Source organism: Amphibalanus amphitrite, unplaced genomic scaffold (genome assembly GCF_019059575.1).
Source record: "Amphibalanus amphitrite isolate SeventyFive unplaced genomic scaffold, NRLGWU_Aamphi_draft 000306F_arrow, whole genome shotgun sequence".
NCBI classification, from domain to species: domain Eukaryota; kingdom Metazoa; phylum Arthropoda; class Thecostraca; order Balanomorpha; family Balanidae; genus Amphibalanus; species Amphibalanus amphitrite.
The window spans coordinates 377,847-399,770 of NW_024881801.1; the positions used below are offsets into that span (position 1 = coordinate 377,847).

The 21,924-nt window shown below is 46.0% G+C and overlaps 1 protein-coding gene across 6 annotated transcripts in view; it reads left to right on the forward strand.

The window, feature by feature from the left end:
• The window catches only part of LOC122388056 (anoctamin-1-like), a 34,471-nt gene extending 13,206 nt beyond the window's left edge, over positions 1 to 21,265 (forward strand). For 3 of the 6 annotated variants that reach the window (XM_043378835.1, XM_043378833.1, XM_043378834.1), the window contains exons 19-21: positions 18,130 to 18,225; positions 18,538 to 18,588; positions 19,959 to 21,265. In XM_043378835.1, the coding sequence (XP_043234770.1) occupies positions 18,130 to 18,225; positions 18,538 to 18,555 (114 nt within the window). In that variant the 3' untranslated portion in view covers positions 18,556 to 18,588; positions 19,959 to 21,265. The remainder of the gene's footprint in view (positions 1 to 18,129; positions 18,226 to 18,537; positions 18,589 to 19,958) is intronic. The other 3 variants (XM_043378830.1, XM_043378829.1, XM_043378832.1) reach the window with 1 other exon arrangement.
• Positions 21,266 to 21,924: the final 659 nt, after the last annotated feature.

The window sequence follows — 21,924 nt, forward strand, 5'->3', positions numbered from 1 at the left end:
GCCGCGCCGATAGTGGTGGGTCGGACGGATGGATGGACGGGCATTCAGAAGTATTGTCCAATTAGCGTAGGCTTCGTCTACTTGGTCTGCAAACGTTTTATGGTCACCGGCCAAGGCTGGTACTGTGTGTTGTGATAGCTTGCAGGCTTATATATTGTATTCACGTAGGGTTTCACGATCCGAAACGGGTGGCACGGGCTTCGCAAAACCGAGTCAAGTATCTCTCAAAGTTACAAGATCATGACGTCACCGTAAAAAATGAGCGTGGTTTTACTAGCGTTCTGCTCCTGATTTCTTTAAATGGCCAATACAGCGCCCGGTGAGACACACTTGTTTCTTTTCTGGCTATGATCATTTGGTTTGCCGTCCGACCATTGTGTGATGGTATTGGCTATAACTTTTCAGAGAGCTTTGTAGCCGGCTGCCGAACGATTTATTGTTTCGGCCTCCTTCTGACGCACTATAAATGAAATTTGTTGTTGTCTTAAAGGGAGATTATGACCTTTTTCCACAAAATCTGAGTTAGGACCATTTTCTGACAAAACACAACAAGTTATAATGTAAATTAAAACCATTTTGCTCAATTCGGTACCTTGCCGCAAATATCTCAACTTGAAGTCACGTTAGCGGGGAGCGCTGAAAATGACCGTTGAATAAGTACTTACATCACTTTTTGGTACTTGCATGTAATTTTGTAAAATGAGCGTATTCATTACATTTGATCTTCATCACATCTAGTTAGTTAATGGTCGTCTATAGTGCCTTCAAAAGATATTCATGGTTTGGGGGTGGTTTATGTCTAAATTTACGCAACTATTTTTCCTGTTCATCATCTGTCGCCATATGCTGCTATTTTAGTAGCAACGACTCAATTTTGAATCGGTCCCGCCGACTGCACAATCAGGGTTGTATACGACTCAATCAATAGCAATCAATTCAATCACGACAAATTTGGGAAACCAATCAAATCAATCAAGTCAGAGCAGTTTTCGGGAATTGATTCAATCGACTCAAACGCGACAATGAAAGGAATCAATCAACTCAATCAAACGACTCAAACCAAGATATACATTAGGTTTTTTGCCCCACCAACTTGGAAAAGTATCCATAGCAGTCTGGTGTACCTACCTACCTACCTACCTACAGAAGAAACAAAAATATTGTCATTTAAAATTATAAATTGCCATGCCATTCAAAGTTTCTATGTAATAAGGAAGGATACCTAGTGATGGACAGGTGGATCATGATATTGAGGTTCAATGGGTAGAATTGGAGCAGAAGTTTCATTTAATGGGTGCAAAATAACACAGTAGTTGACTTCAACAAACGCGGCCTTAACCCAAATCACCACCTTTCACCTAAAAGTTGTCAATTTAATTTTGGCCATATTCCAGCTAAGTCATCAGGCCATCTACCCCATGTAAAGCCCCCGTCTGTCTCTTATGTGAGTTATGCGGAGCTCTTCTGAATTGAACCCTGAACATAATGAACCTAGCTAGGTTACATGCCACACTGACACCATATTGATATGAAAGTGTTGAAAATGTGCTATAAATTTGACAACTTCATTAGGTATGCTTTAGGAAGACAGCAGGAAAACAGGTAGGTACCTACTTACCTGCCTAGATGTGTCACTGGCTACCAACAGTATACCAACGAAGGTAGATAGGTTATATGTGAAGAATTCAAAACATTTTATTGCAATACAATTTGAAACTGTTAGGACTGGGGGATAGGGATGAGCATTAAAAATATATTTTGATTTAAAAGGAAATGGAAAGGACAGGGACTCTGGAACCACAGGATAAGTTAAGGACAAAGGAAGAAGAACAAGGAAAATTAAATGCCGTTGGTGCGACTGCGAAAAAACAAAGAAAACGTTTTGCCAAGAAGTATGCTAAGCTTTTATAAATTCTTATTCTACGTCTTTTGATTTTTTGGTAAGATGACGTCATTGATTATCATGTAGTATGGTAGATCATCATAAAATAAATCAGTTGTACACTCACCTACTAAGTGATGTTCGCCCCCCGACGGCCCAGCGTTTGACTGGAGCGGTAGACTGCGCCGTCTCACACCCAGGCTCAGCGGCACAGCACATCCCTCTGGCCTCAACGGTAGACTGTGCCGCCTCACACCCAGGCTCAGCGGCACAGTATATCTCTCTGGCCTCACACTCGCTACAGACGCGTTTGACCGGGTCAGGGACGCGCCGCGCTGGTTGCCTTATCGCTCACAGTCACATATCTGTGGCTAGGGGGCCTGCTGCGAATCGCTGGTCTTTCTGTGTCGACTCGAATATGATGCTTGTAAGTAGTCACGATCGCATTTAGCTCAGTGAGATTAGTTATAGCAATTTACATCGTTTATTTTCTCCCGGGTGGGGTGGGGGTGGGGGTGGGGTGTTTGGCCACACTTGCCAATGTTTGTGTGTGTCTGTAACGGAAACTGCGGCGCACAGCGACGCAAAACTTGGCACAACTTATGAATTTCGTATCGTGTCTGGAATTGTTGACACCTGGGCCTCGTTTCATAAAGCTCTGCCGTAACTTACACCTTTCCGTAATTCACACCCTTTCAAACTACGGAGCGCAAATGAAGCCGTTTCACAAAGTCACAACTGGAATTGTTTACACCTCCGTATCTAAGCACATTTGCGTAGTTACCGTAATTTATCAAGCGTCCTACAAATTACAATTTCATGTCAACACTGATTTTTTTACGAGAAATTATAAAACAATTATGTTGAATTTAAATCTTAAAAAATTATATATGAAAAAACTTAATTGATATTAATGACCATCCTTTGTTAAATCAATATATTTAAAACAGCAGAAAGCCAGCCAAGCAGAAGTGCCTAACTGCGTAAGTGGCGCGGCGCGGCGAATAAACAAAATTCCGATAGTGGCCACAAAAAGCGACTGGTACAGAAGATTTGCAGTTTCTTTGTCTCATTTTGGTTGTTCTCTCTTCCTCACCGGGCTCAACATTATAAAATATATCAAAAATTAGCTTCGAATCTTCACATTAATTCAAATTCACGCAACATTTTCGTGCGTAGTTTACACCACTGATATCAAGAACTTGATAAAATATTTGGCGTTAATTACGTCGTTTTATGAAACCCAAATGGCATCAATTGGCCCGGAATCGAGCATTTGCCGTAAATAAAGCTCCGTAATTTCGATGGCGTGAATTACTCCGGTCTCCGGCTTTATGAAACCGAATTGGCATCAAATACGCCAAATCTGGCATAATTGACGGAACGCCGTAAGTAATTCCTTTTATGAAACGAGGCCCTGGTCACATCATAAAGTCAGGTCAAAATGCTCCTCTTTTTAGCGATGGCACCCGGATACAGGTGAATAATGGCACACCGAATCACAAAATTCCACTCTTGACCCATTTTATGCCCCTGAAGTCATCTCACATCATGATACGTCTCCGTAACCCTCGCCGGCACGGGGGGAAGTTGATGCACCCGCCACCCCCCCCCCCCCCACCCAAGGCTTCAAGCGAATAACTCGCGTAAAAAGCAGCCGATTGTGACAAAGCTTTCAGTACCCTCGCATTGATCAATTTCACATCTACCCTGAAAATTTCATGACCCTGACCAAAATGACCGTTGACATGTGACCTACTTTCCGAGGCCATGTTTGGCCGGAAGCGCGATTCGGCGTATGTCGGCTCGCATTAGCCGCGCGTTTGCAAGCTTTTCGTGGTTTCAAACGTTCATACATGTGATTTGGTGTTGCTCCCATGCAATAGGGTGGATGGCAAGGTCACCTGAAGGTCAGGCCAGGTCAGGTCATTGATCTTTGGTGACCTCGGTTCACTTTTTCGAGTTTTACATATATCTATGCTGGTTTTTGGAGATGAATTCGAATTTAGAAAGCATTTGAACATTTACGAAGTAGTTTTGGAGCCTTCGTAACATGTTACGAAGCTGTCAGAGGCGGTTGACAGGTACTACGAATATCCGTCACGACCCCTACTGGTTGACCTGACCTGACCTGACCTGACCTGACCTGGTCTAAATGCTTAAAGACATCATCTGTGATCAAAAGTAGCACGATATTGGTGATCAGCAATCCCCCCCCCCCCCAATAAAAAAACATAGCAGCGACACTCAACCAATGACCTAGAGCCTTAAAATTGGGCATCATCGGCTTTCTCTCGTCACGGGCAACACGCTCGTTTTTTAAGCGACGCTCTAGCTCGATCAGGGGCCAAACGGCAAGGGGGGGTCCAACCGATCCCCCCCCCCCTACACTTTAGAAGCTGGCAAACGCCGCACACATGCGAGGGTTAAAAATGGGATATAATCGGTTTCCACTCGTGACGGGCAACACGTTTGTTTTTTCCATAAAGCTCTAGCTTGATCAGGGGCGAAACGCGAGTGGGGTTGTACCCTCCCCTCCCCTTGTGCCGTCGAAGGACGCAAAATGGCCTGTGCCGGCGAGGCGAGGGTTAACAGTTTTTGACAATGTCTTTAGATAACACATGATAGAACGCTGAAAAACACCGATGCGTTCAGCTCAATGATAGGAATCGAATGATATGCACAGCATGACCTTTTCTATGAGCTTGACCTGAGATCATTTTTGTAAATTAAATTTCAATGTAGGTATGGTTCATTTGACGCGTCTTCACGAAAGAAACGCGATTCCGGTTAAATCAACGTAATAAAAGCATGACGCCATAGGTTATTACAGAAAAACTATCCGCAAAACGTCAAATTTTGAAAGTTGTTGCCCTCTGGAGTATAAACCATTTACTCTAGGTCCAATCTGAGAAAATACACAAAAAAAAAACTCAAAGAGCTATTCAATGCGCTCTTCTACGGCGCTGTAGCTCTAACAGTTCCAGACTTGACTTATGCGCCGCTTGTGAGAAGTTGTCAAAATGGGGAACCAGAATTCGTGATAATTATAATGCTGGTGACGTGCAGTGACCTTAGCGATAATCTGATGGAATAATAACCCATGAAAAATCCAACAGTGGGTTACAGATTGCTTTTTACTGCGTCTTTTTCTTTTTTTGCTTTCTTACCTTCCGAGATAACCATGCGTGGTCAAATACTTGTGTAGCCCCCTCCCTCACCCCCCACCATGGTAACGTTGGCTGAGAGGCCCACCTGTCAATTGCTCGGGATTCACCGACCACCGGCGCCACGCAACCACTCGACCGTTTTCTCCGAAGCGCCAGTGAACAACCTCGCGACCCACGTTCTCCCCTGCCTCGCAGACAAGCTGTGGCTGAGCCCTCACCTCGAACTGGTCACATGACTGACCTCGCCCGAGGCTCATCAAGTGACCAAAGCGCAGACTGGGCGCCGCGGTGCCATGGGGTCGCCACCTATCAGAACAACAGTTTCACTGCGATAACACTCGAAAACTACCACAGGTCCGTGGCGCTGTGGTTAGAAGGTGGGCTTGTAATTGAGAGGCGGTGCGTTCGGATCCTGCGGACGTCGTAACTTTTCTACAGAAAGAAGATCCGTGCCATTGAACTCATAGCTGGCTGTATGAACTCATAGTTTCCTGTATGTCGTTGCATACCTTACCTGTTAACGCGTAGCATTACTCGAAATTATCTACTAGTGTGTATAGAAAGGAAGCATATTGCAGCGACTTCATTAGATAAAGCCCAGTTACTTATGTCTGCAGAGAGATGTCATCAAGGATGCTAAGTGGTGTCAAGGCATGCCGCCAACACCTCCGCACGTTCCACCATTTACACAGGCTTTGGCCTGCAATTGCAAACTGTAATTGATACCTAGGCTGTCGTCCCACAGCCGTTAGGTCGTGGGCCCCGGACCTGGCTCCGCCTTGTGTTTACAGTGTTAAGTCATTTACCACCGGTCGGCCGGTCACGTGACTGACCTAGCCCGAGGCTTGGCCGGGTGACAGAAGCGGGCCGCGTGCTGACTGATCGTTTCGCTGAGTTCGATGCACCTCCACGGGCGTAAAACGCTGGGCTGCGCGGGCCTACGAGGGTGTGCCGCAGCGGCAGAGATCGTTCCGATAGTGGGATGGGAACGTCCCGATAGGACAGCCCGTCCTGCCGCTCAAACGGTCACCCCGGAAATGGTGTAATCGAATGAGGAGTTTCCGTCACCTGCACCGGTCGTGTGGTGGGGTGACCGCCGTCTGGAAAGGGAAACGTGAGGAGCATGATGACTTCGTCCCGAGGAGGACAAGAATTAATTTAATGTCGCGCTAGGAAAAACAAGTTCCCAACAAAAGCAATCACCCCAGCGTGGCCCGAACACACAACCCTCCAATCTATAGTCCAGCACCCTGCTGCTACGCCATGGAATACGCACAGACCAAGGCACAGACTCCCAATTTGAAAGTAGATAAGTTTGTCGGAAGCCGCGGAGGTGTATCAATTGTGGGCGAAACGATCAGTCGGCACGCGGCCCGCACTCTTGTCAGACAGCCGGGGCTCGGGCTAGGTCAGTCACGTGACCGACCGACTGGTGGTGAAGGACTCCACACTGTAAACACAGGCGGAGCCAGATCTGGGAGCCAAGGATGAAACTAACGGCCGTGGGGTCAGGGGTGCCAGATTATATGTGACAGGTAGGGCCTTGGCCTACAGTTTACAGATGCAGGCTTAAGTGAAAATGGTCCTTGTTATTGCATTGGTGCAACGAGCAGAGATGTTGGCGGCACCTTTGACACCATTTACGTAACATTTAGGAAATGACATGTCTATGCAGTTGTAAATATGTGGGATCTAAGTAGGTATGCAAGTCGCTGCAATAGGTATGATTTTCTATTCTTGATAATTAAAATAAATGCAACGCATAAACACTAAACAGGTAAGGCACGCAACGATAAACACGAAGCTATTAACCAATCAGCTGTCAAGTTACAATAGCACAGATCTCCTTTCTGTAGAAAAGCAACGACTCCCGCGCGATCCGAACACACGACAATTCAAAAGCCAGCCCGACGCCATACCACAGCGCCACGGATCCGCGGGCTGACCCGGCCCGGCCGGCTGCAGTGTCGATAGGTCGCGACCCTATGGCACCGCACCGCCCAGCCTGCACCGCCCGCCCAGCCTCGGGCGAGGTAAGTCATGTGACCGGTTCGAAGTGAGGGAACCCACACAAAATCCAGTAGTGAGTGAGATACGGAGCCCCGGGGCATAACCACGTGCCTGTAGTTAGGGACTTGAACCACCACCAGGGTCTCGAGGGCCGAAGTTTATATGCGGACAATATAAATAAAGTTTTTTATAGTCTATATTACCTATAAAGTTTATATAGTTATCCTACAAAGCTGCACTTGTTTGTGGGCGAGTGGCTGCTGGCGGTGGTGGGTCTCGTGATGATGTATGATTGATGCGTTTTATAAGCAATTAAATAAATAATCAGAACACAAGAGACGGGCCAACACAGAAGTGAGAGCAGACTTTGGGTTGTTTGCTTTTCTCACTCTTTTTTTAGCGGGATAGCCGGGTTGTTTTCCATTGCCGCGCAGTTCCTTTCAAGCGCTGACGGATTTGTTCAGCCGCAGCTTGGCTACGGGCAGGGGAGAACGAAGGTCGCGAGGTCGTTCACTGGCGCTTCGGAGAAAACAGCTGAGTGCAGTGGTTGCGTGGCGCCGGTGGTCAGCGAATCCCAGCATCTGACAGAACCAAGGAGCTGTTCGTGACCGTTTCTCTCACTCTCTCTCTAGACCAATGTCAACGGCCAGATATTTCGACCATTGTGTCAAGGCCACAGGTAGGGTTCGCTAACGGACCACCACGGAGGGTTTTTGAGAATATAGAGATAATATTCTGATAATATTAATGTGAAATATTGCCATGAATGGGCTGCAAAGTGCCAACATGGACCACAGCCCAATCTGGCCGTCAAGGTTTAGGTATTCCATATTCTTCATAAAATAGTTACAATAAACACAGTTATAGCATAGTTATAATGAGCCTTGTATTAGGCATACTATAAGAAAGGATGAAGGAAAATTAGGAAGGAAATTTCGAATAAGTATGAGAGTGGTTCAGATGTTCAGAGATTCTGAGGGCAAGGCAGAAGGATGCCGTGTTTTGAAGCTGCACCGGCAGTTTTGTAGCCTATCCGGATGAGATGAACGGCATGGCATCGCTCTCGCACGGTTCGTCGGAAAGTGAAATCATTCACAAAAGAAACGACATATACCATTCGAAAGCTGACGGTGGGACGATGCCATAAATGTGTTTTTATCGAAATCGTTTGATGGCCTTTTTCAAAAATTGTGTTTGTAATAATTCTTTATTCAACCAGCTGTCCAGGACATTCTTAAAAACATATGCATGTTTGTTTCGTTTTCCAGTGAAAGCTGAATGCCAAAGAAACAATATGTAGCAATAAAATATCCTCAAATATTAATATGCGCTTCTCACAGCCGGCAACAGGGCGCAATCACACAACTGAGCGTCACGATGGATCAAAGTCATCCACACAGACGGCGTGAAATGACCCTTATCGACTCGCCGACCCACCGCTACACAATGATACAAATGGGGTTCACGACTCACGAGTGGCCATAAATGCCGAAAAGGCCCAAATTTCAAGTTCACCTTATCGAATAAATCGTAAAATGGCCAGTCAGGCAAATGTTTGGAGTGTCTGAAAAACATGATTTTCATGTTTTTGTCAAAACCGACCTCGTGTATGATTGTCAGAAGTCGTGACATTTTCTATGTCGTAAAATGACTGTCAGATACTCGCAACTTCAAACGCCGCTAGCGTGCGTTCATTTCATACAAATGGCAAATATATATATATATATATATATATATATATATATATATATATATATATATATATATATATATATATATATATATATATATATATATATATATATATATATATATATATATATATATATATATATATATATATATATATATATATATATATATATATATATATATATATATATATATATATATATATATATATATATATATATATATATATATATATATATATATATATATATATATATATATATATATATATATATATATATATATATATATATATATATATATATATATATATATATATATATATATATATATATATATATATATATATATATATATATATATATATATATATATATATATATGGCAATGATCCACAAAGTCTTCTGCTTTTGATGCAGGGTCACAAAAAGCCGCATCTCTTTTGGTTTGGCGTTGCTCCAACTATTTGTCATCATATTGCAGTCGCAGTTTTTTATTTATAAATATTTGCTTTCGTTTCACCTACAGCAGTTTACACAGTGTGAGCCCGTTAGTGCACCATACCATAGCATTCCCTAATCATTTTTAAGCCGTACTGTGAAAGAATGAAGGCGCTAGCACAGGGCTGACCGGCGCTACTTAAGTTTTCGTCCGTTGCGGTCGGGTGCCGCGGCGCGGTGGTCGGCCCGGGCGGCCGCGCCGCGGGCGGGCGGCCACAGCGGGGTTTCGTCGGTGCATCCCTCTGCTGTTCCTAAATCAAGTGTCCTAGCGCCTCGTGACAAAATCCAACGGATTGCTCTTGACAAGATCTCGCGCGTGAGCATATTACTTTTGAGTTAAGGTCAATATTTGACCCACTTATAGCAGGTCAAAGTTAAACGTCTGTCGAAATTGCAATCCGCGGTGAAAGCAATCCGCCCCGACTGCGACACCCGACCGCAACGGACAAAAACTTCAATAGCGTCGGTCTGCCCTGTGCTAGCGCCTTAATTCTTTCACGGTGTGACTTAGAAATGGTTAGGGAATGCTATGGTATGGTGCACTAACGGGCACACACTGTGTAGACTGCTGTAGGTGAAACGAAAGCAAATATTTTTTAGTAAAAAACTGCGATTGCAACATGATGACAAATGACTCGATGACCGCCAAACCAAAACAGATGCGGCTTTTTGTGACCCCGCATGAGAAGCAGCAGGCCTTAGGAATCATTGTAATGCATGATTTTTGCAGTTTGTATTAAATGAACGCACGCTAGCGGCGTTTGAACTTGAAAGTATCTGACAGTCATTTTACGACATAGAAAATGTCACGACTTCTGACAATCATACACGAGGCCGGTTTTGACAAAAACATGAAAACTATGTGATTCAGATGCGACATTTATTTGGTTAGCCATATAGTGATTTACTCGGTTTGGTAAACTTGACTTTTTTGGTATTTATAGCCACTCGTCAACCCCATTTGCATCACTGTGCGATAGGTCCGCCTGACCGGCCACGGAATACGTTCGAGTCTCGTCCTACTAAACAAGTGTCATATTTGTTTGTTTAACGATCCATATCACTATCAAAGTTTTCAGGATACCGGTGAAGAAAGTTCATTCTTCTGCTACATTGACTTACAACATGCTTTAACTTACATTTTCTTATACAGGTTTTGCTCCGTCCCGCTGCGCTCAATGCCCGCGCGGGGAAAGTTAGCGGGGTTTCACTGTCAGAGGTTGTACCAGTGACACCTGTTTGGCCCTGTGACCGGTCGAAGGTTACCCCGCCCCGCCGGGCGCTACCCCCCACTTCTGACCAGTTGAAGTCGATACAGCCTCTGACAGCTCAGCGCGGCCAACTCTTCTTGTATGGGCATAGCTGAGTTGAGCAAAGTAGACAAAAACAAATGCAAATTCATACATGATGTGAAAATGACAGAGCAATGAAGCTTCCTCTCAGGTATCCTGAACAGCTCAAGTACCGACTTGAATTGTTAAACTAACAAAAATGACGTCTGTTTAGTAGGGCGACAGCCGAACGTCTCTTCTGTGGCCTGTCAGACAGCTGAGAGCGCCGGGTCTGCGCGTCGATAAGGGTCATTTGACGCCTTTGTGTGGCTTACTTTGATCCGTCGTGACACTGTGTTGTGTGATTGCGCCTTGTTGCCGGCTGTGAGAGACACATCTTAATATTTCAGAATACTTTTTCGCTATGTATTGTTCTTTTGGCATTCAGCTTTCACTGGTAATCGAAAAAAACATGACTATGATTTAAAGATTGTCCTGGACAGCTCGTTGAATAAAATAAAAGATTTTTACGATTTTACAAAAACGCAATTTCTTAAAAAGGCCATCGAACGATTTCTATATAAAATACTGTTTTGGAATCAGCTCACCGTCAGCTTTCGAACGGTATATTTCGTTTCTTTGGTGGATGAAATGACTTTCCGACGAGCCGTGCTGGTTCAACCGCCAACGCATTCCACCTATAAAAATAAAACCAGCATAACGCCATTTGGGGCGACTAACGGAGCGAGCGAGAGGGTGGGCCTTGCACGTGCGAAATCGCGAGGGGTATCTCCAACTGACTTGTGCACAGCACCCTACTAACCGGTCTCTAGCGATGTGCCAAATTTGAGCACAATCGGCCCAGCCGTTCTCGAGATCTGGAAGCGGCACCCTGCACGTGCGGACATGCAAAATGGGCCCCAACTGACTTTTGCACGGCACCCTGCTAACCGGTCCCTAACCGCGTACCAAATTTGAGCGCAATCGGTCCAGCCGTTCTCGAGATCTGGAATCGACCCCTGCACGTGCGCACGTGCAGCAGCACCCCAACTGTGGCACATGCAAAGGCATTGCCTTGTGGGTGCCTACCTACATGCCAAGTTTCAGCGCAATCGGCCCAGTAGTTACCGAGATATTGCAATTGTTACAAAACTGACACCTCTTCGTTTTGCACGTGCCACGTGCATAAGGGGTCACCCACATGCATCGGAAATAGTCCAATACTTGGTAGAAGGAATGAAACTACCCTACAAAAATTACCGCATGTAAATCGGTCAAGTGGTTGCTGAGATATAAGCATCGCAAAAGCGTGACCACGGCCGGCCGGCCGCTCATACTGTCCGTTATTCTACGTAAGACTTCGCTCGCTCCGTAATGAGTGGTAAGGCGGCCAGCGCAGCGCGGCGCGTCCCTGACCCAGCCCAACGCGTCTGTGCCGAGCGTGAGGCCAGAGGGGTATACTGTACCGCTGAACCTGGGTGTGAGGCGGCGCAGTCTACCGCTCCAGTCAAACGCTGGGCCGTCGGGGGGCGAACATCACTTAGTAGGTGAGTGTACAACACCAATTTCGTTTTAATTATTATTTCATTTGAAATAAAACCACTTAATAATATTCGGTAAAATATTTTCAGGAAAATGAAATATATTAAATATGTTATGCCTATTGCCTAGGCTCTCAGGAGAAAAGGATCAACAAACGTTCTGCTGCAAATTAAACAATGCAGCAAATTAGCTATTAATGTAAACGTAATTAGCGAGACGAAAACGGCGCTTTTGTTTCAGTCATTTTTGTAGGGGTTTCAAATATTTATAGAGTTCAGTGCAAGGCCATATAACCAGGTATGGTCATCAGGCTTTTTTTTACCGTCCCCCTACCGGGCCCGAATGACGTCACTGGGATGGTAACTCGCCGGCCGCCGTCCGTAGCCATTATGGAGGACGGACGTTTAAATACGTTTTCAGCGGATTTTAGTGCAGTTTTGATGTCCGATGCAAGGCAGAACGGTGTGATGTTTCCTCAGTGAAGCAAATCAGGACCAGCTGTTACTCGAACCAAAGATTTGGCGACATTATTGGGATCGGACCGAGCCAACGTGCGCCCCGCCGGTGATCCGGCCAGCACATCGGCGGCTCTCTCGTAGATGAAAATCGCCATAGTTTTGCGCCAGGCTTCGGAGTCAATGGATTTCTGGTGACTCTGACTCCAACCGCGACTTCCAAAAACCAACTCCGACTCCGACTCCGGGCTGGGTAATCAACTCCGACCGACTCTAACTCCGACTCCGCAGCCCTGCCAGATCTGCGGAGCGGCCAGGGCTGCGGAGTCGGAGTCGGTCGGAGTCGACAGTTGTGACCGGAGTCGGAGTCGGAGTCGATTTTAGAAACCCGAGCCGGAGTCGGAGTCGGAGTCACCGGAAATATGTCAACTCCACAGCCCTGCTAGGTCTGCGGAGTCGGAGTCGGGAGTTGGAGTCGGTCGGAGTCGACAATTCTGCCCGGAGTCGGAGTCGGAGCTGGTTTTTTAAAGCCGGAGTCGGAGTCGGAGTCGCCGAAAATCCATCGACTCCGCAGCCCTGGCGGAGCCGATGGATTTTCGGTGACCCCGACTCCGACTCGGTTTCCAAAATCGACTCCGAGTCCGGTCAGAACTGTCGACCCTGACTCCGACTCCGCAGCCCTGGTTTTGCGTCTATTTCGCCCCATAATTAAGAGAGGTGTGAACTGCACAAACCGAAATTGTACCGTAACACAAGTATATGTACACATTCCAAACTTCTGACTGGAACGAACCAAATGCGTACACAATATACCGGTTTATGTCATACCATAAATCGCAGTTATAAAAAACCATATTGGACAGATTGGTAGAGGACAAATAAGGCACAAGCCTAATCTCTTGCGACTTGAGTAGGTACAATAAAATGCTCCGAACTGTCGGAAAGTTGTACAAGATGTCGCCTCTCCAAACACAATGTGCCGATTGACTCCGCGACAGCCAGGAACCGGGCAACATAACACGTGAAACAGAGCGGTGGCACCTCAGCACAGGCTCCCCAAGCTCGTCAAGGCGGCGAGAAAGGTCCGGCAAGTCGGTAACAGGTTCACCACGGCAGCGAGAGGTCAGGCAGGTCGGCAGCAGATTCACCAGGGCGGTGGCAGGTGCGACAGGTCGGCAGCAGGTTTACCAGGGCGGCGACAGGTCCGGCAGGGCGACGACTGACCTGTTTCACCAGGGCGGCAGCGTAGACGCGGCGGCAGGCCCGCTGGGGTGGCAGCAGGTCCCAGGGCGGTCGCAGGCTCACCAGGGCGGCGACAGATCAGGCAGGGCGACGGCAGTTTCACCAGGGCGGAAGCGCAGACGCGGCGGCAGGTCCGCCGGGGTGGCAGCAGGTCCAGGGCGGCGACAGGTTCGGCAGGGCGACGGCAGTTTCACCAGGGCGGCAGCGTAGACACGGCGGCAAGTCCCAGGGCGGCTCAGGCTCACCAGGGCGGCGACAGGTCCGGCAGGTCGTCGGCAGGTCGGCCTCAGCAGCAGGCAGTCAGCACTAGCAGATTCTCGGGGCAGCCCTGGCTGAGGTGGGATGTCATCAGAAACTGCACGTCTGGGTGCCGGTGTCGGATGTCGTACAGACCACGCAGCGAGGCTTTACTGCGCAGCACGCCCTGCTGGCAACGCAGGAGTGTCGGCAGCCCAGCGGGTGCTTTCGGGTCGCCTTCCTCAACTTCTTTTCGGAAACTGGCGCTCGCCACTCAGGGCGTCGGGCGACGTCTCCAAAGCTGGGAGACAGATGCTGAAGTCGATATGATGTGATTTTATGCCCTCAGCTCGGTGCCAGTCATTGTGTTGTTATGTGCAGGTAGCCACTCCGCGCCGTCCTGCACGCCAGAGGACCAGCCCCGGACCTGCAAAACACATTACCAAGTTTATTAACACAATGCAACATGAAAAGATTCACTAAGCGATGGCAAGCAAAAATAATCAATGCCCAAAGGTGCCTTTTCTTCGATTGCCTTTTCTATGTGCTGATATGAAGCCTCAAAACATGTACCTATTTTATATTTATGTATTGATTGCAGGCCTGACTCAGAATTCAGTTGAAACAAGCAAATAACACAATTTTTCATTATCATTTTGAATTTGGGTCTGGCATTACTGTTCCATGCACAGGTGCGTCTGCGTATAAAATCATATGAAGCAAATGCATTAGGTAAATAGTCTCAACAAATAGAAATTAGTAGTAGCACAGGTGGTATAAATAGAAACCAATATATAGACATTAGACAAGGATGAGCTTGTTTAGTTAGCAAATGTCAATGACATAACATTTACATAAACAAGAATGGGATTTTCAGTAATAAGCATGTCAGAAATCCTTTTAAATTCAATTTTGAAAGTTTAGATACAGATTATAAAATCTGGCAACAACTAATATTGAAAAGAAGTAACAATGAGCTTCAACTTTGCACAAAAGATGTGCCAAAATTTTGGTGAGAAATCACTTGCGCTGAATTTTGAGACCCGAAAGCCCCTGGGCCCTGACGCATCTGACAGTGAGTGAATTTTTTTTCCAGTCTGGGAGGTAAGCATAGATTGATTTGTTATTTGATACTATTTAATTTGACAAATAAGTTGTTATTTTCACAAAGCATTAAGATTTATAGAAGCTAACCACTTCCGATCCGAAACAATTTACAACTATTCCATCTCCATTCTCCTTCTCATTATGTTTTAAACAATGCTAAGGTATTTTACAACTAAATATGAGATTATCATGCTCCGTTTGAAAGCCAAAAATGACAAAAAATGGTTAAACCGGGTTGAACTGAAACGTGGCTGATCTGCCTATGATACTCATGCTTATACAGTTGAATTAATTGAATACCTGAGCTGAACTGCTGAAGCTGGTCATTCTTCATGATCTCTGAGACGACAAGTGTGTGAATGCCACTTATGTATATGCTTTTCCGATCTTCAAACACATAAAAAGTGATATTATTATCAAATAAACAATATACAAACTCCGTATAACAATACACGCAACGGCTGGAAAACACTGCGCCGGTGCGCCAGAATTGACAGCATCGCCTGAATCTCAGCGACCAATCAGCTTTCGACCATCCCAGTGACGTCACATTGGCAGCATTTGGTAGCAATTTTCCTCCTATGGTCCGGTAAAGGGACGGACCCCCCCTGGTTCAGTGGGTTGTTTCTGAGGAGATGTGGAGATGTGTCATGTGAATTAGTAGGTAATTAATCACACTTTATTAGTATATAGGGCCTTGCACTTTATCATCTGGATTAAAAAAAAGTTTCCTGCTGAGTGCAGAAAGGTAGGTAGGTGCATCGCCAGGTTCTATCACAGGATTGGAGCAGTCATTGCAGTTGAAAGTCAAAGTTGGCTGTTCATGTTTAGGCCCTGTTCTTTATTTGGCCATCTATACCCCATATTGCAGTTGTGATGACAAGCAGTTTTCAGTGTAGTTTTGTGATCTTTGATGTCATCAATTGGTTTCATTATTTTTCGTCAACTAAAACTTATTTCAACTTTCCATTCAATCGACTCAATCATACGAGTCACTCTAATTTTCGGGAATCAAATCAGTCAACCAGTCGCTAAAGTCAAACGAGTCAGTCAACCAGTCATCTCGAAAAGTCAATCGACTCAATCCAATCAACTCAAAATACGCGTTGAATCAAATCAATCAATTCAATCGACTTGATTGGTATACAACCCTGTGCACAATAAAAGAAGATAGATACAACACTTTTGCGGCATCACTGAAAAACTTATGCAGTACTGTTATCAAAATTCTCATAACACCGTTCGACAAACCTGAAGTCTTTTTGAAATAAATATGCTTGTATTTATCGCTTCAGGCTCTGAGGCCAAAATAATGAATTTCGTAGTCGCAATCGCAAGATTTGGCTGCGTTTCTGGCGCATGCCGTTCATTTGTGGCGCAAAATAATACTTGGAAACAAAGAAGAGTAGGCACTATGTACCCCCAAATTAGAATCTAATTAATTCTAAACCGAATTAACTCTAATTCAAATTAGAATCCTTACAACCAAGCAACGACAAGGCGATAACAAACAAAAACCCAAGCGTCGCTGTTTGAAACAAAAGCGCCATATACTGCGACTTTTTTATAGAGAAGGACAACGCATTTCGGTGGGTGTTACAAGTACTGCAAGTACTGCTTCTTTTTTGCAAAAATAAAAACCTTTTTCACATACGAAAATGTGCTAGGAAATTTTCATATTTTATAGAAACTACAGTAGAAATAGTATAGATGTCGAGTAATTTTTGTTTAAGAAAAAAGAAAGCTCATTATCTCCCTTTAATAAAATTGATAAAATAATTTGTCCTGGGCCGCTTGTATCGCATCAGCATTGCAATGTGCTTGCTCGATGCAGTTTTATTTCTTTGCAAAAATGAAATGGTAGCGCTGTGATAATGCTATTTGCCATAACCCTCGCCGGCACAGGCCATTTTGCATCCTTCGACGGCACAAGGGGGGGGGGGGGTACGACCTCCCCCTCGCGTTTGGCCCCTGATCGAGCTAGAGCTTCGGAAAAAAACGAGCGTATTGCCCGTCACGAGAGGAAGCCGATGATACCCAATTTTAAGGTCCTAGGTCATCGGGTGACCTTCCAGGTCAGGTCAATGACCCGAAAACCGGGAAAATCGGGACCTGTTAGAAAGTCGTAAAGTGTGGCTGCTATGTGGTTTTCCGGGGTGCTGATCACGAATATCGTGTTAGTTTTGACCAGAGATGATGTCTTGAAGCATTTAGACCAGGTCGGGTCAGGACTCAGGTCAGGTCAGGTCAACCGGTAGGGGTTGTGACGGGTATTCGTAATACGTGTCAACCGCCTCTGACAGCTTCGTAACATGTTACGAAGGCACCAAAACTTCTTCGTAAATGTTCAAATGGTTGCTAAATTCGAAATCAGCTCCACATGTAAAACTCGAAAAAGTGAACCGAGGTCACCCGAGGTCACCAAAGGTCAATGACCCGACCTGACCTTCAGGTGACCTAGACACTCACCCTAATGTATGGGAGCAACATCAAATCACATGTTTGAACGTGTGAAACCACGAAAAGCTTGCAAACGCGCGGCTAATGCGAGCCGACATACGCCGAATCGCGATTCCGGCCAAACATGATCTCGGAAAAGAGGTCACAGGTCAAAGGTCATTTGGGTCAGGGTCATGAAATTTTCAGGGTAGGTGTAAAATTGCTCAATGCGAGGGTACTGAAAGTTTCGTCGCGATCGGTCGCTTTTTACGCGAGTTATTCGCGAAAAACCTTAGGAGGGGTTGCATCAACCCCCCCCCCCCCTGTGCCGGCGAGGGATAAATATGGCTGGTTATATGTATTGCGCATACCTTAGGACGGAGTATCTCGAAGCTGCCTTCATCGGTGAGTTACCATTCGCATACCGTACCAATGTTGTGCCAGTGCCGAGGGTATGCCATACTGCTGAGTGCTGACAGTAACGTCCACTGCCCCGGCCTCGTCCCCATCCCTCATTTGGCTGTCTCGTCTGCACTGGCAGTTTGTCTCGCGTCTGACGGCTCTGTGTACACCCCTCCGCAGGAGATGATTGTTGAGATGGAGCTGTACCGTTCCCGCGGGGAGGACCCCAGCAACCTCGGCTGTACACTGCTGCAGAGGCTCATCGGCGACCCGGAGGTCAGTCACGTGACCGGGATCACCAGCTAGAGGGAGACAGGGATGGCTAAGGTTGCTCACTGGAGCCAGAATGCTATTGTTGCGGCATCCAATCCGTTTGCAGTTTTATTTCTGAATATTTTTATTTCGGGCTCTATTCATAGTTCTACTTTTTAGGATTTGTTTTCTTTTTCGAGGTATTTTTATTTCGTTGTTCCGATCTCAAAACGTATGTTTATTTACACCTCAATTGGTTTTATTTTCATGATGTTCACGGTTCCATTTCGACTTGTATCCGATGTATGACGACCGATGAACTGTTTCTCGGCGTAGATCAATCCTGTCGTCTGATGACGGCCGTTTCTCTCAAAGCGTTACCGAGAGGTCTGTAAGTGCAGCGGCTGAATCAATAACAGACGCCCTGCAGTTTTTCTCTCAGGATGAGACTAATAGCTACTTAGGAGTTCTGTTCTGTCCAGCTGGCTGTGTGACGTGCGCTTACTAAGTTTTTGTTATTAAAGGGACCCTCCCACCTTCAAAAAAGTTAATGAATTGGCACGAAAGTGATGTCGCTCGGTTTAGAAAGAGCGAAAACGAATATCTACCAAATTTCATCGAAAAATATTCACCGGTTTTCAAGATATTAGACTTTTACTTTTGTTTACTTTTTGGGATCTCCGCTGTTCCTAGCGACTTTATTTGAAAGTGCGGCATTTGTTGCGCGCAAAGCAGCATATACCACCGCGTGCTACCAAACGTTTTAGTAAAAGATTTAAAAATCGTTAGATCTCCGCTGACGTCACAAATTCTAAGGGGGCATACCAATGCACTAGCCCCTTAGAATCCGAAAACTGCAAGTTTGAAATTCCATATCTCCGAATTAAAGCATTTGTCGATGTTGTGAGTGCCCAAACCGGTATTTGCAGGCCATGGCCACCAATTTGGCTATCTCAACTCAAAACTAATGTTAAGGTGGGAGTGTCCCTTTAAGCTTTTTCTCTTTCCAGTTACGGTAAATGTGTGGTATATGGCCTTTCATAGTTTAGCATCGAGCTCATCAGTTTACTCACAAGCTTTTATTTTCTTTTAAACCATTCAAACCCATCGTGCTGTTACGGTGCTGTGGTGTTTGCAGCAGCTTTATGTCTCGTAGATATTTTTATTATGTGCCCTTTCAGGTACATCATCAATGTTACAACGTCGTGATATGACTCGTTAGTTCAATATGCCTAGTGTATTCAACCAAGCGTTCTTGAAATGCATACCAGGGGCCGTATTCACGTCGACTTCGTAAGCCGATTTTCTTTCGTAAGTATAATTTGGTATTCACGTCGACACATCTTAAGTTTTTATCAACGGAGTTCACGTGAATAAAAAAAATTCCTTAAGAAGTAGGTCAAACTTAAGAAAATTCTTACGAAAATGATCGACGTGAGTACGGCCCCAGTTCGGTTAGGTTGACTGGAACCGATTTACGTTATGAGGTGGTGCGGTAGTTCGTGCTCGTAGTTAGCGGTTCCTCGAATGGTTCACCAACAGACTAAGATTTGGGTCTTGGTTCTTTCATAGACACTGCGCGCTGCTGGTCCCCTCGGATATAAGATGGCTCTGGAACCCAGATGTGTGTGCAGAAGATGAGCTAAAAGCACCCGAGTATCCCGGCTTAGATGAGATCTTGTATGACAGCTGTTCTCTCTCTGCAGGGCAAGCTCGTGGAGCCTGGAGATATTAACTCTCCCGCTCGTGTGTTCCAGCAACTGAAGCCGTTCGCGCAGCGCTCGATGCTGATGTCCCAGCCGACCCGGCGACGGAGCCAGCCCTCAGACGGCTCCAGCAGTCAGCAGCCCGACCGGATAGCCGACATAGAGACTGAGGTGCGGACGTAGGCGGCGTCTATCGGACACTCCAGTCATCAGTAGTACACTTACTGACGCACAGATGCCGCCCATGCAGCGCGATGGAAAGCCATTGTGGCGAGCGGACCCCAAATATGATCTGGTGTTTTCTACAGCTGAGAATGAATCTTAATCAGAATCTGAGGTGTGTCAGTGAGATTTTTACCCGCGATTGTGGCTTGTCGCTGAGGGAGGTGCCTCCCCACTGACCGATCTGACGTGAAAGTTAACCACTTTCTCGGTGTTAGGCAGGCGGCCATATCCGATGCTGTTAGATGAGATCTGATTTGCTCAGTGGACGTTCCGGAGGTTGTTTTTAGTACTTACATATAATGCTGATCATGTCAACTGTTAATGCGACAATAATAATTAGTAGGAGTGCTTCCCTATGCTATTTACCGTCGTGCAATCCATGGCAGTGCGCAACGTCCAGACAAGTGGCCATTTAACCAGTGCCACGTTCTTCGAGGCCAAGTTCGGTACTTAATCGCTTATAGCAATACGTGTCCTATAAGTGAGGTGATTGGACGATGCTTTTATTGTGGTGGCGTGGATGATATCTGTTAGAATTGTTCTGGTGCTTTGCTGTGCTGAATGCTTTGAGTTCCTTGCGGAGTGCGCACGAAAACACGCAGGGAAACGGGTACGGAGGCCCGTATGAAACCGTGATGTGCTGGATCTGATAATCTGATATGAGATGTTAATATTTATTTGTCAAAAGTTGTGATACAGGGAGGAGGGCATCTCGGACGATGCTACGATATCGACCGTGATTTAATCGCTGTGGAAACCCAGGCGTGTTTCTGAAAAGTTACCGTCGTGCCTGAGCAGCATGTGTTGTATCTGATTAAAAAAGTCAAACTCCATACTGCAGCAAAACTAAGTGCCCACCTGTCTCCTGCCAATGACACTGAAGTCGGCGAGCTTTACCACAGGAGATCTGACGTTGCTTTAACGGTGCCTCTGGCGTAGTCCTACAGTGTAACGCTGTACAGTCCTCTCACGTAACACCCCAGACCGCTGAGGACCGGGAACGTGGTCTCCGGGACCAGGGACCGCGTGTGGTCTGGCGTGGTCTCGTGCCCGACGGGTGGACAGCGTCCTTTCACTGGCCTCGCGACGTGAGGACGGATTGTTGGAGTGAATAATACAGAGAACGCTACAGAGTTATGTGTTTGCGTCTGTTTGAATGACCGACCGGCCAGGAGCGGCGAGTGTTTCTTGTCTTCGTCCGCGTCTGTTTTGAATGGTGAGATGGGACAGACTGGTTACTAGCCACAACGGACAACAGCTGAGGGAAGCCAAACCGCGCACACACCAACACGCCGAGTGCCTAGTGGGCGGCAGGCCAGCGAGGTTTAGAGCGGTGTGTGTATGGGACTGGAAACTTGGGGAGAGGGAGGGGTGTCGTGTCGGAAAACCGGTGTCGATGATCCGATGCGAAACGTGAACATCAGCTGGATGAAGGAAGGATTAGGGGAGAGTGGGGTAATTTGGCCGGTGGTGTAAATTGGCCGCCCCCACCTGTACGATGTCTAATAAAAGTGAGTGAAATAACTCTAGTCTCTATTCATTTGTCATGGGTAGAAATAACTGGAGGACAAATGTCAGAACTTTGCCCCTCGTAGTTTTATTCAAAATTAATAAAACGTTAATTTCATTAGAAAATGGTAAACTCTACTTCTGTTTACAAAGTTGTATAACATGTAGTATTTCGGCTTAAAACGAATTCAGTCATTATAGCGCCACTCTTGGGGGTGTTCAGCGGTTCCAAGAGCAATTTCATCTAATTCCGTACAGCCGTGATGACTTTATACACAAAAAT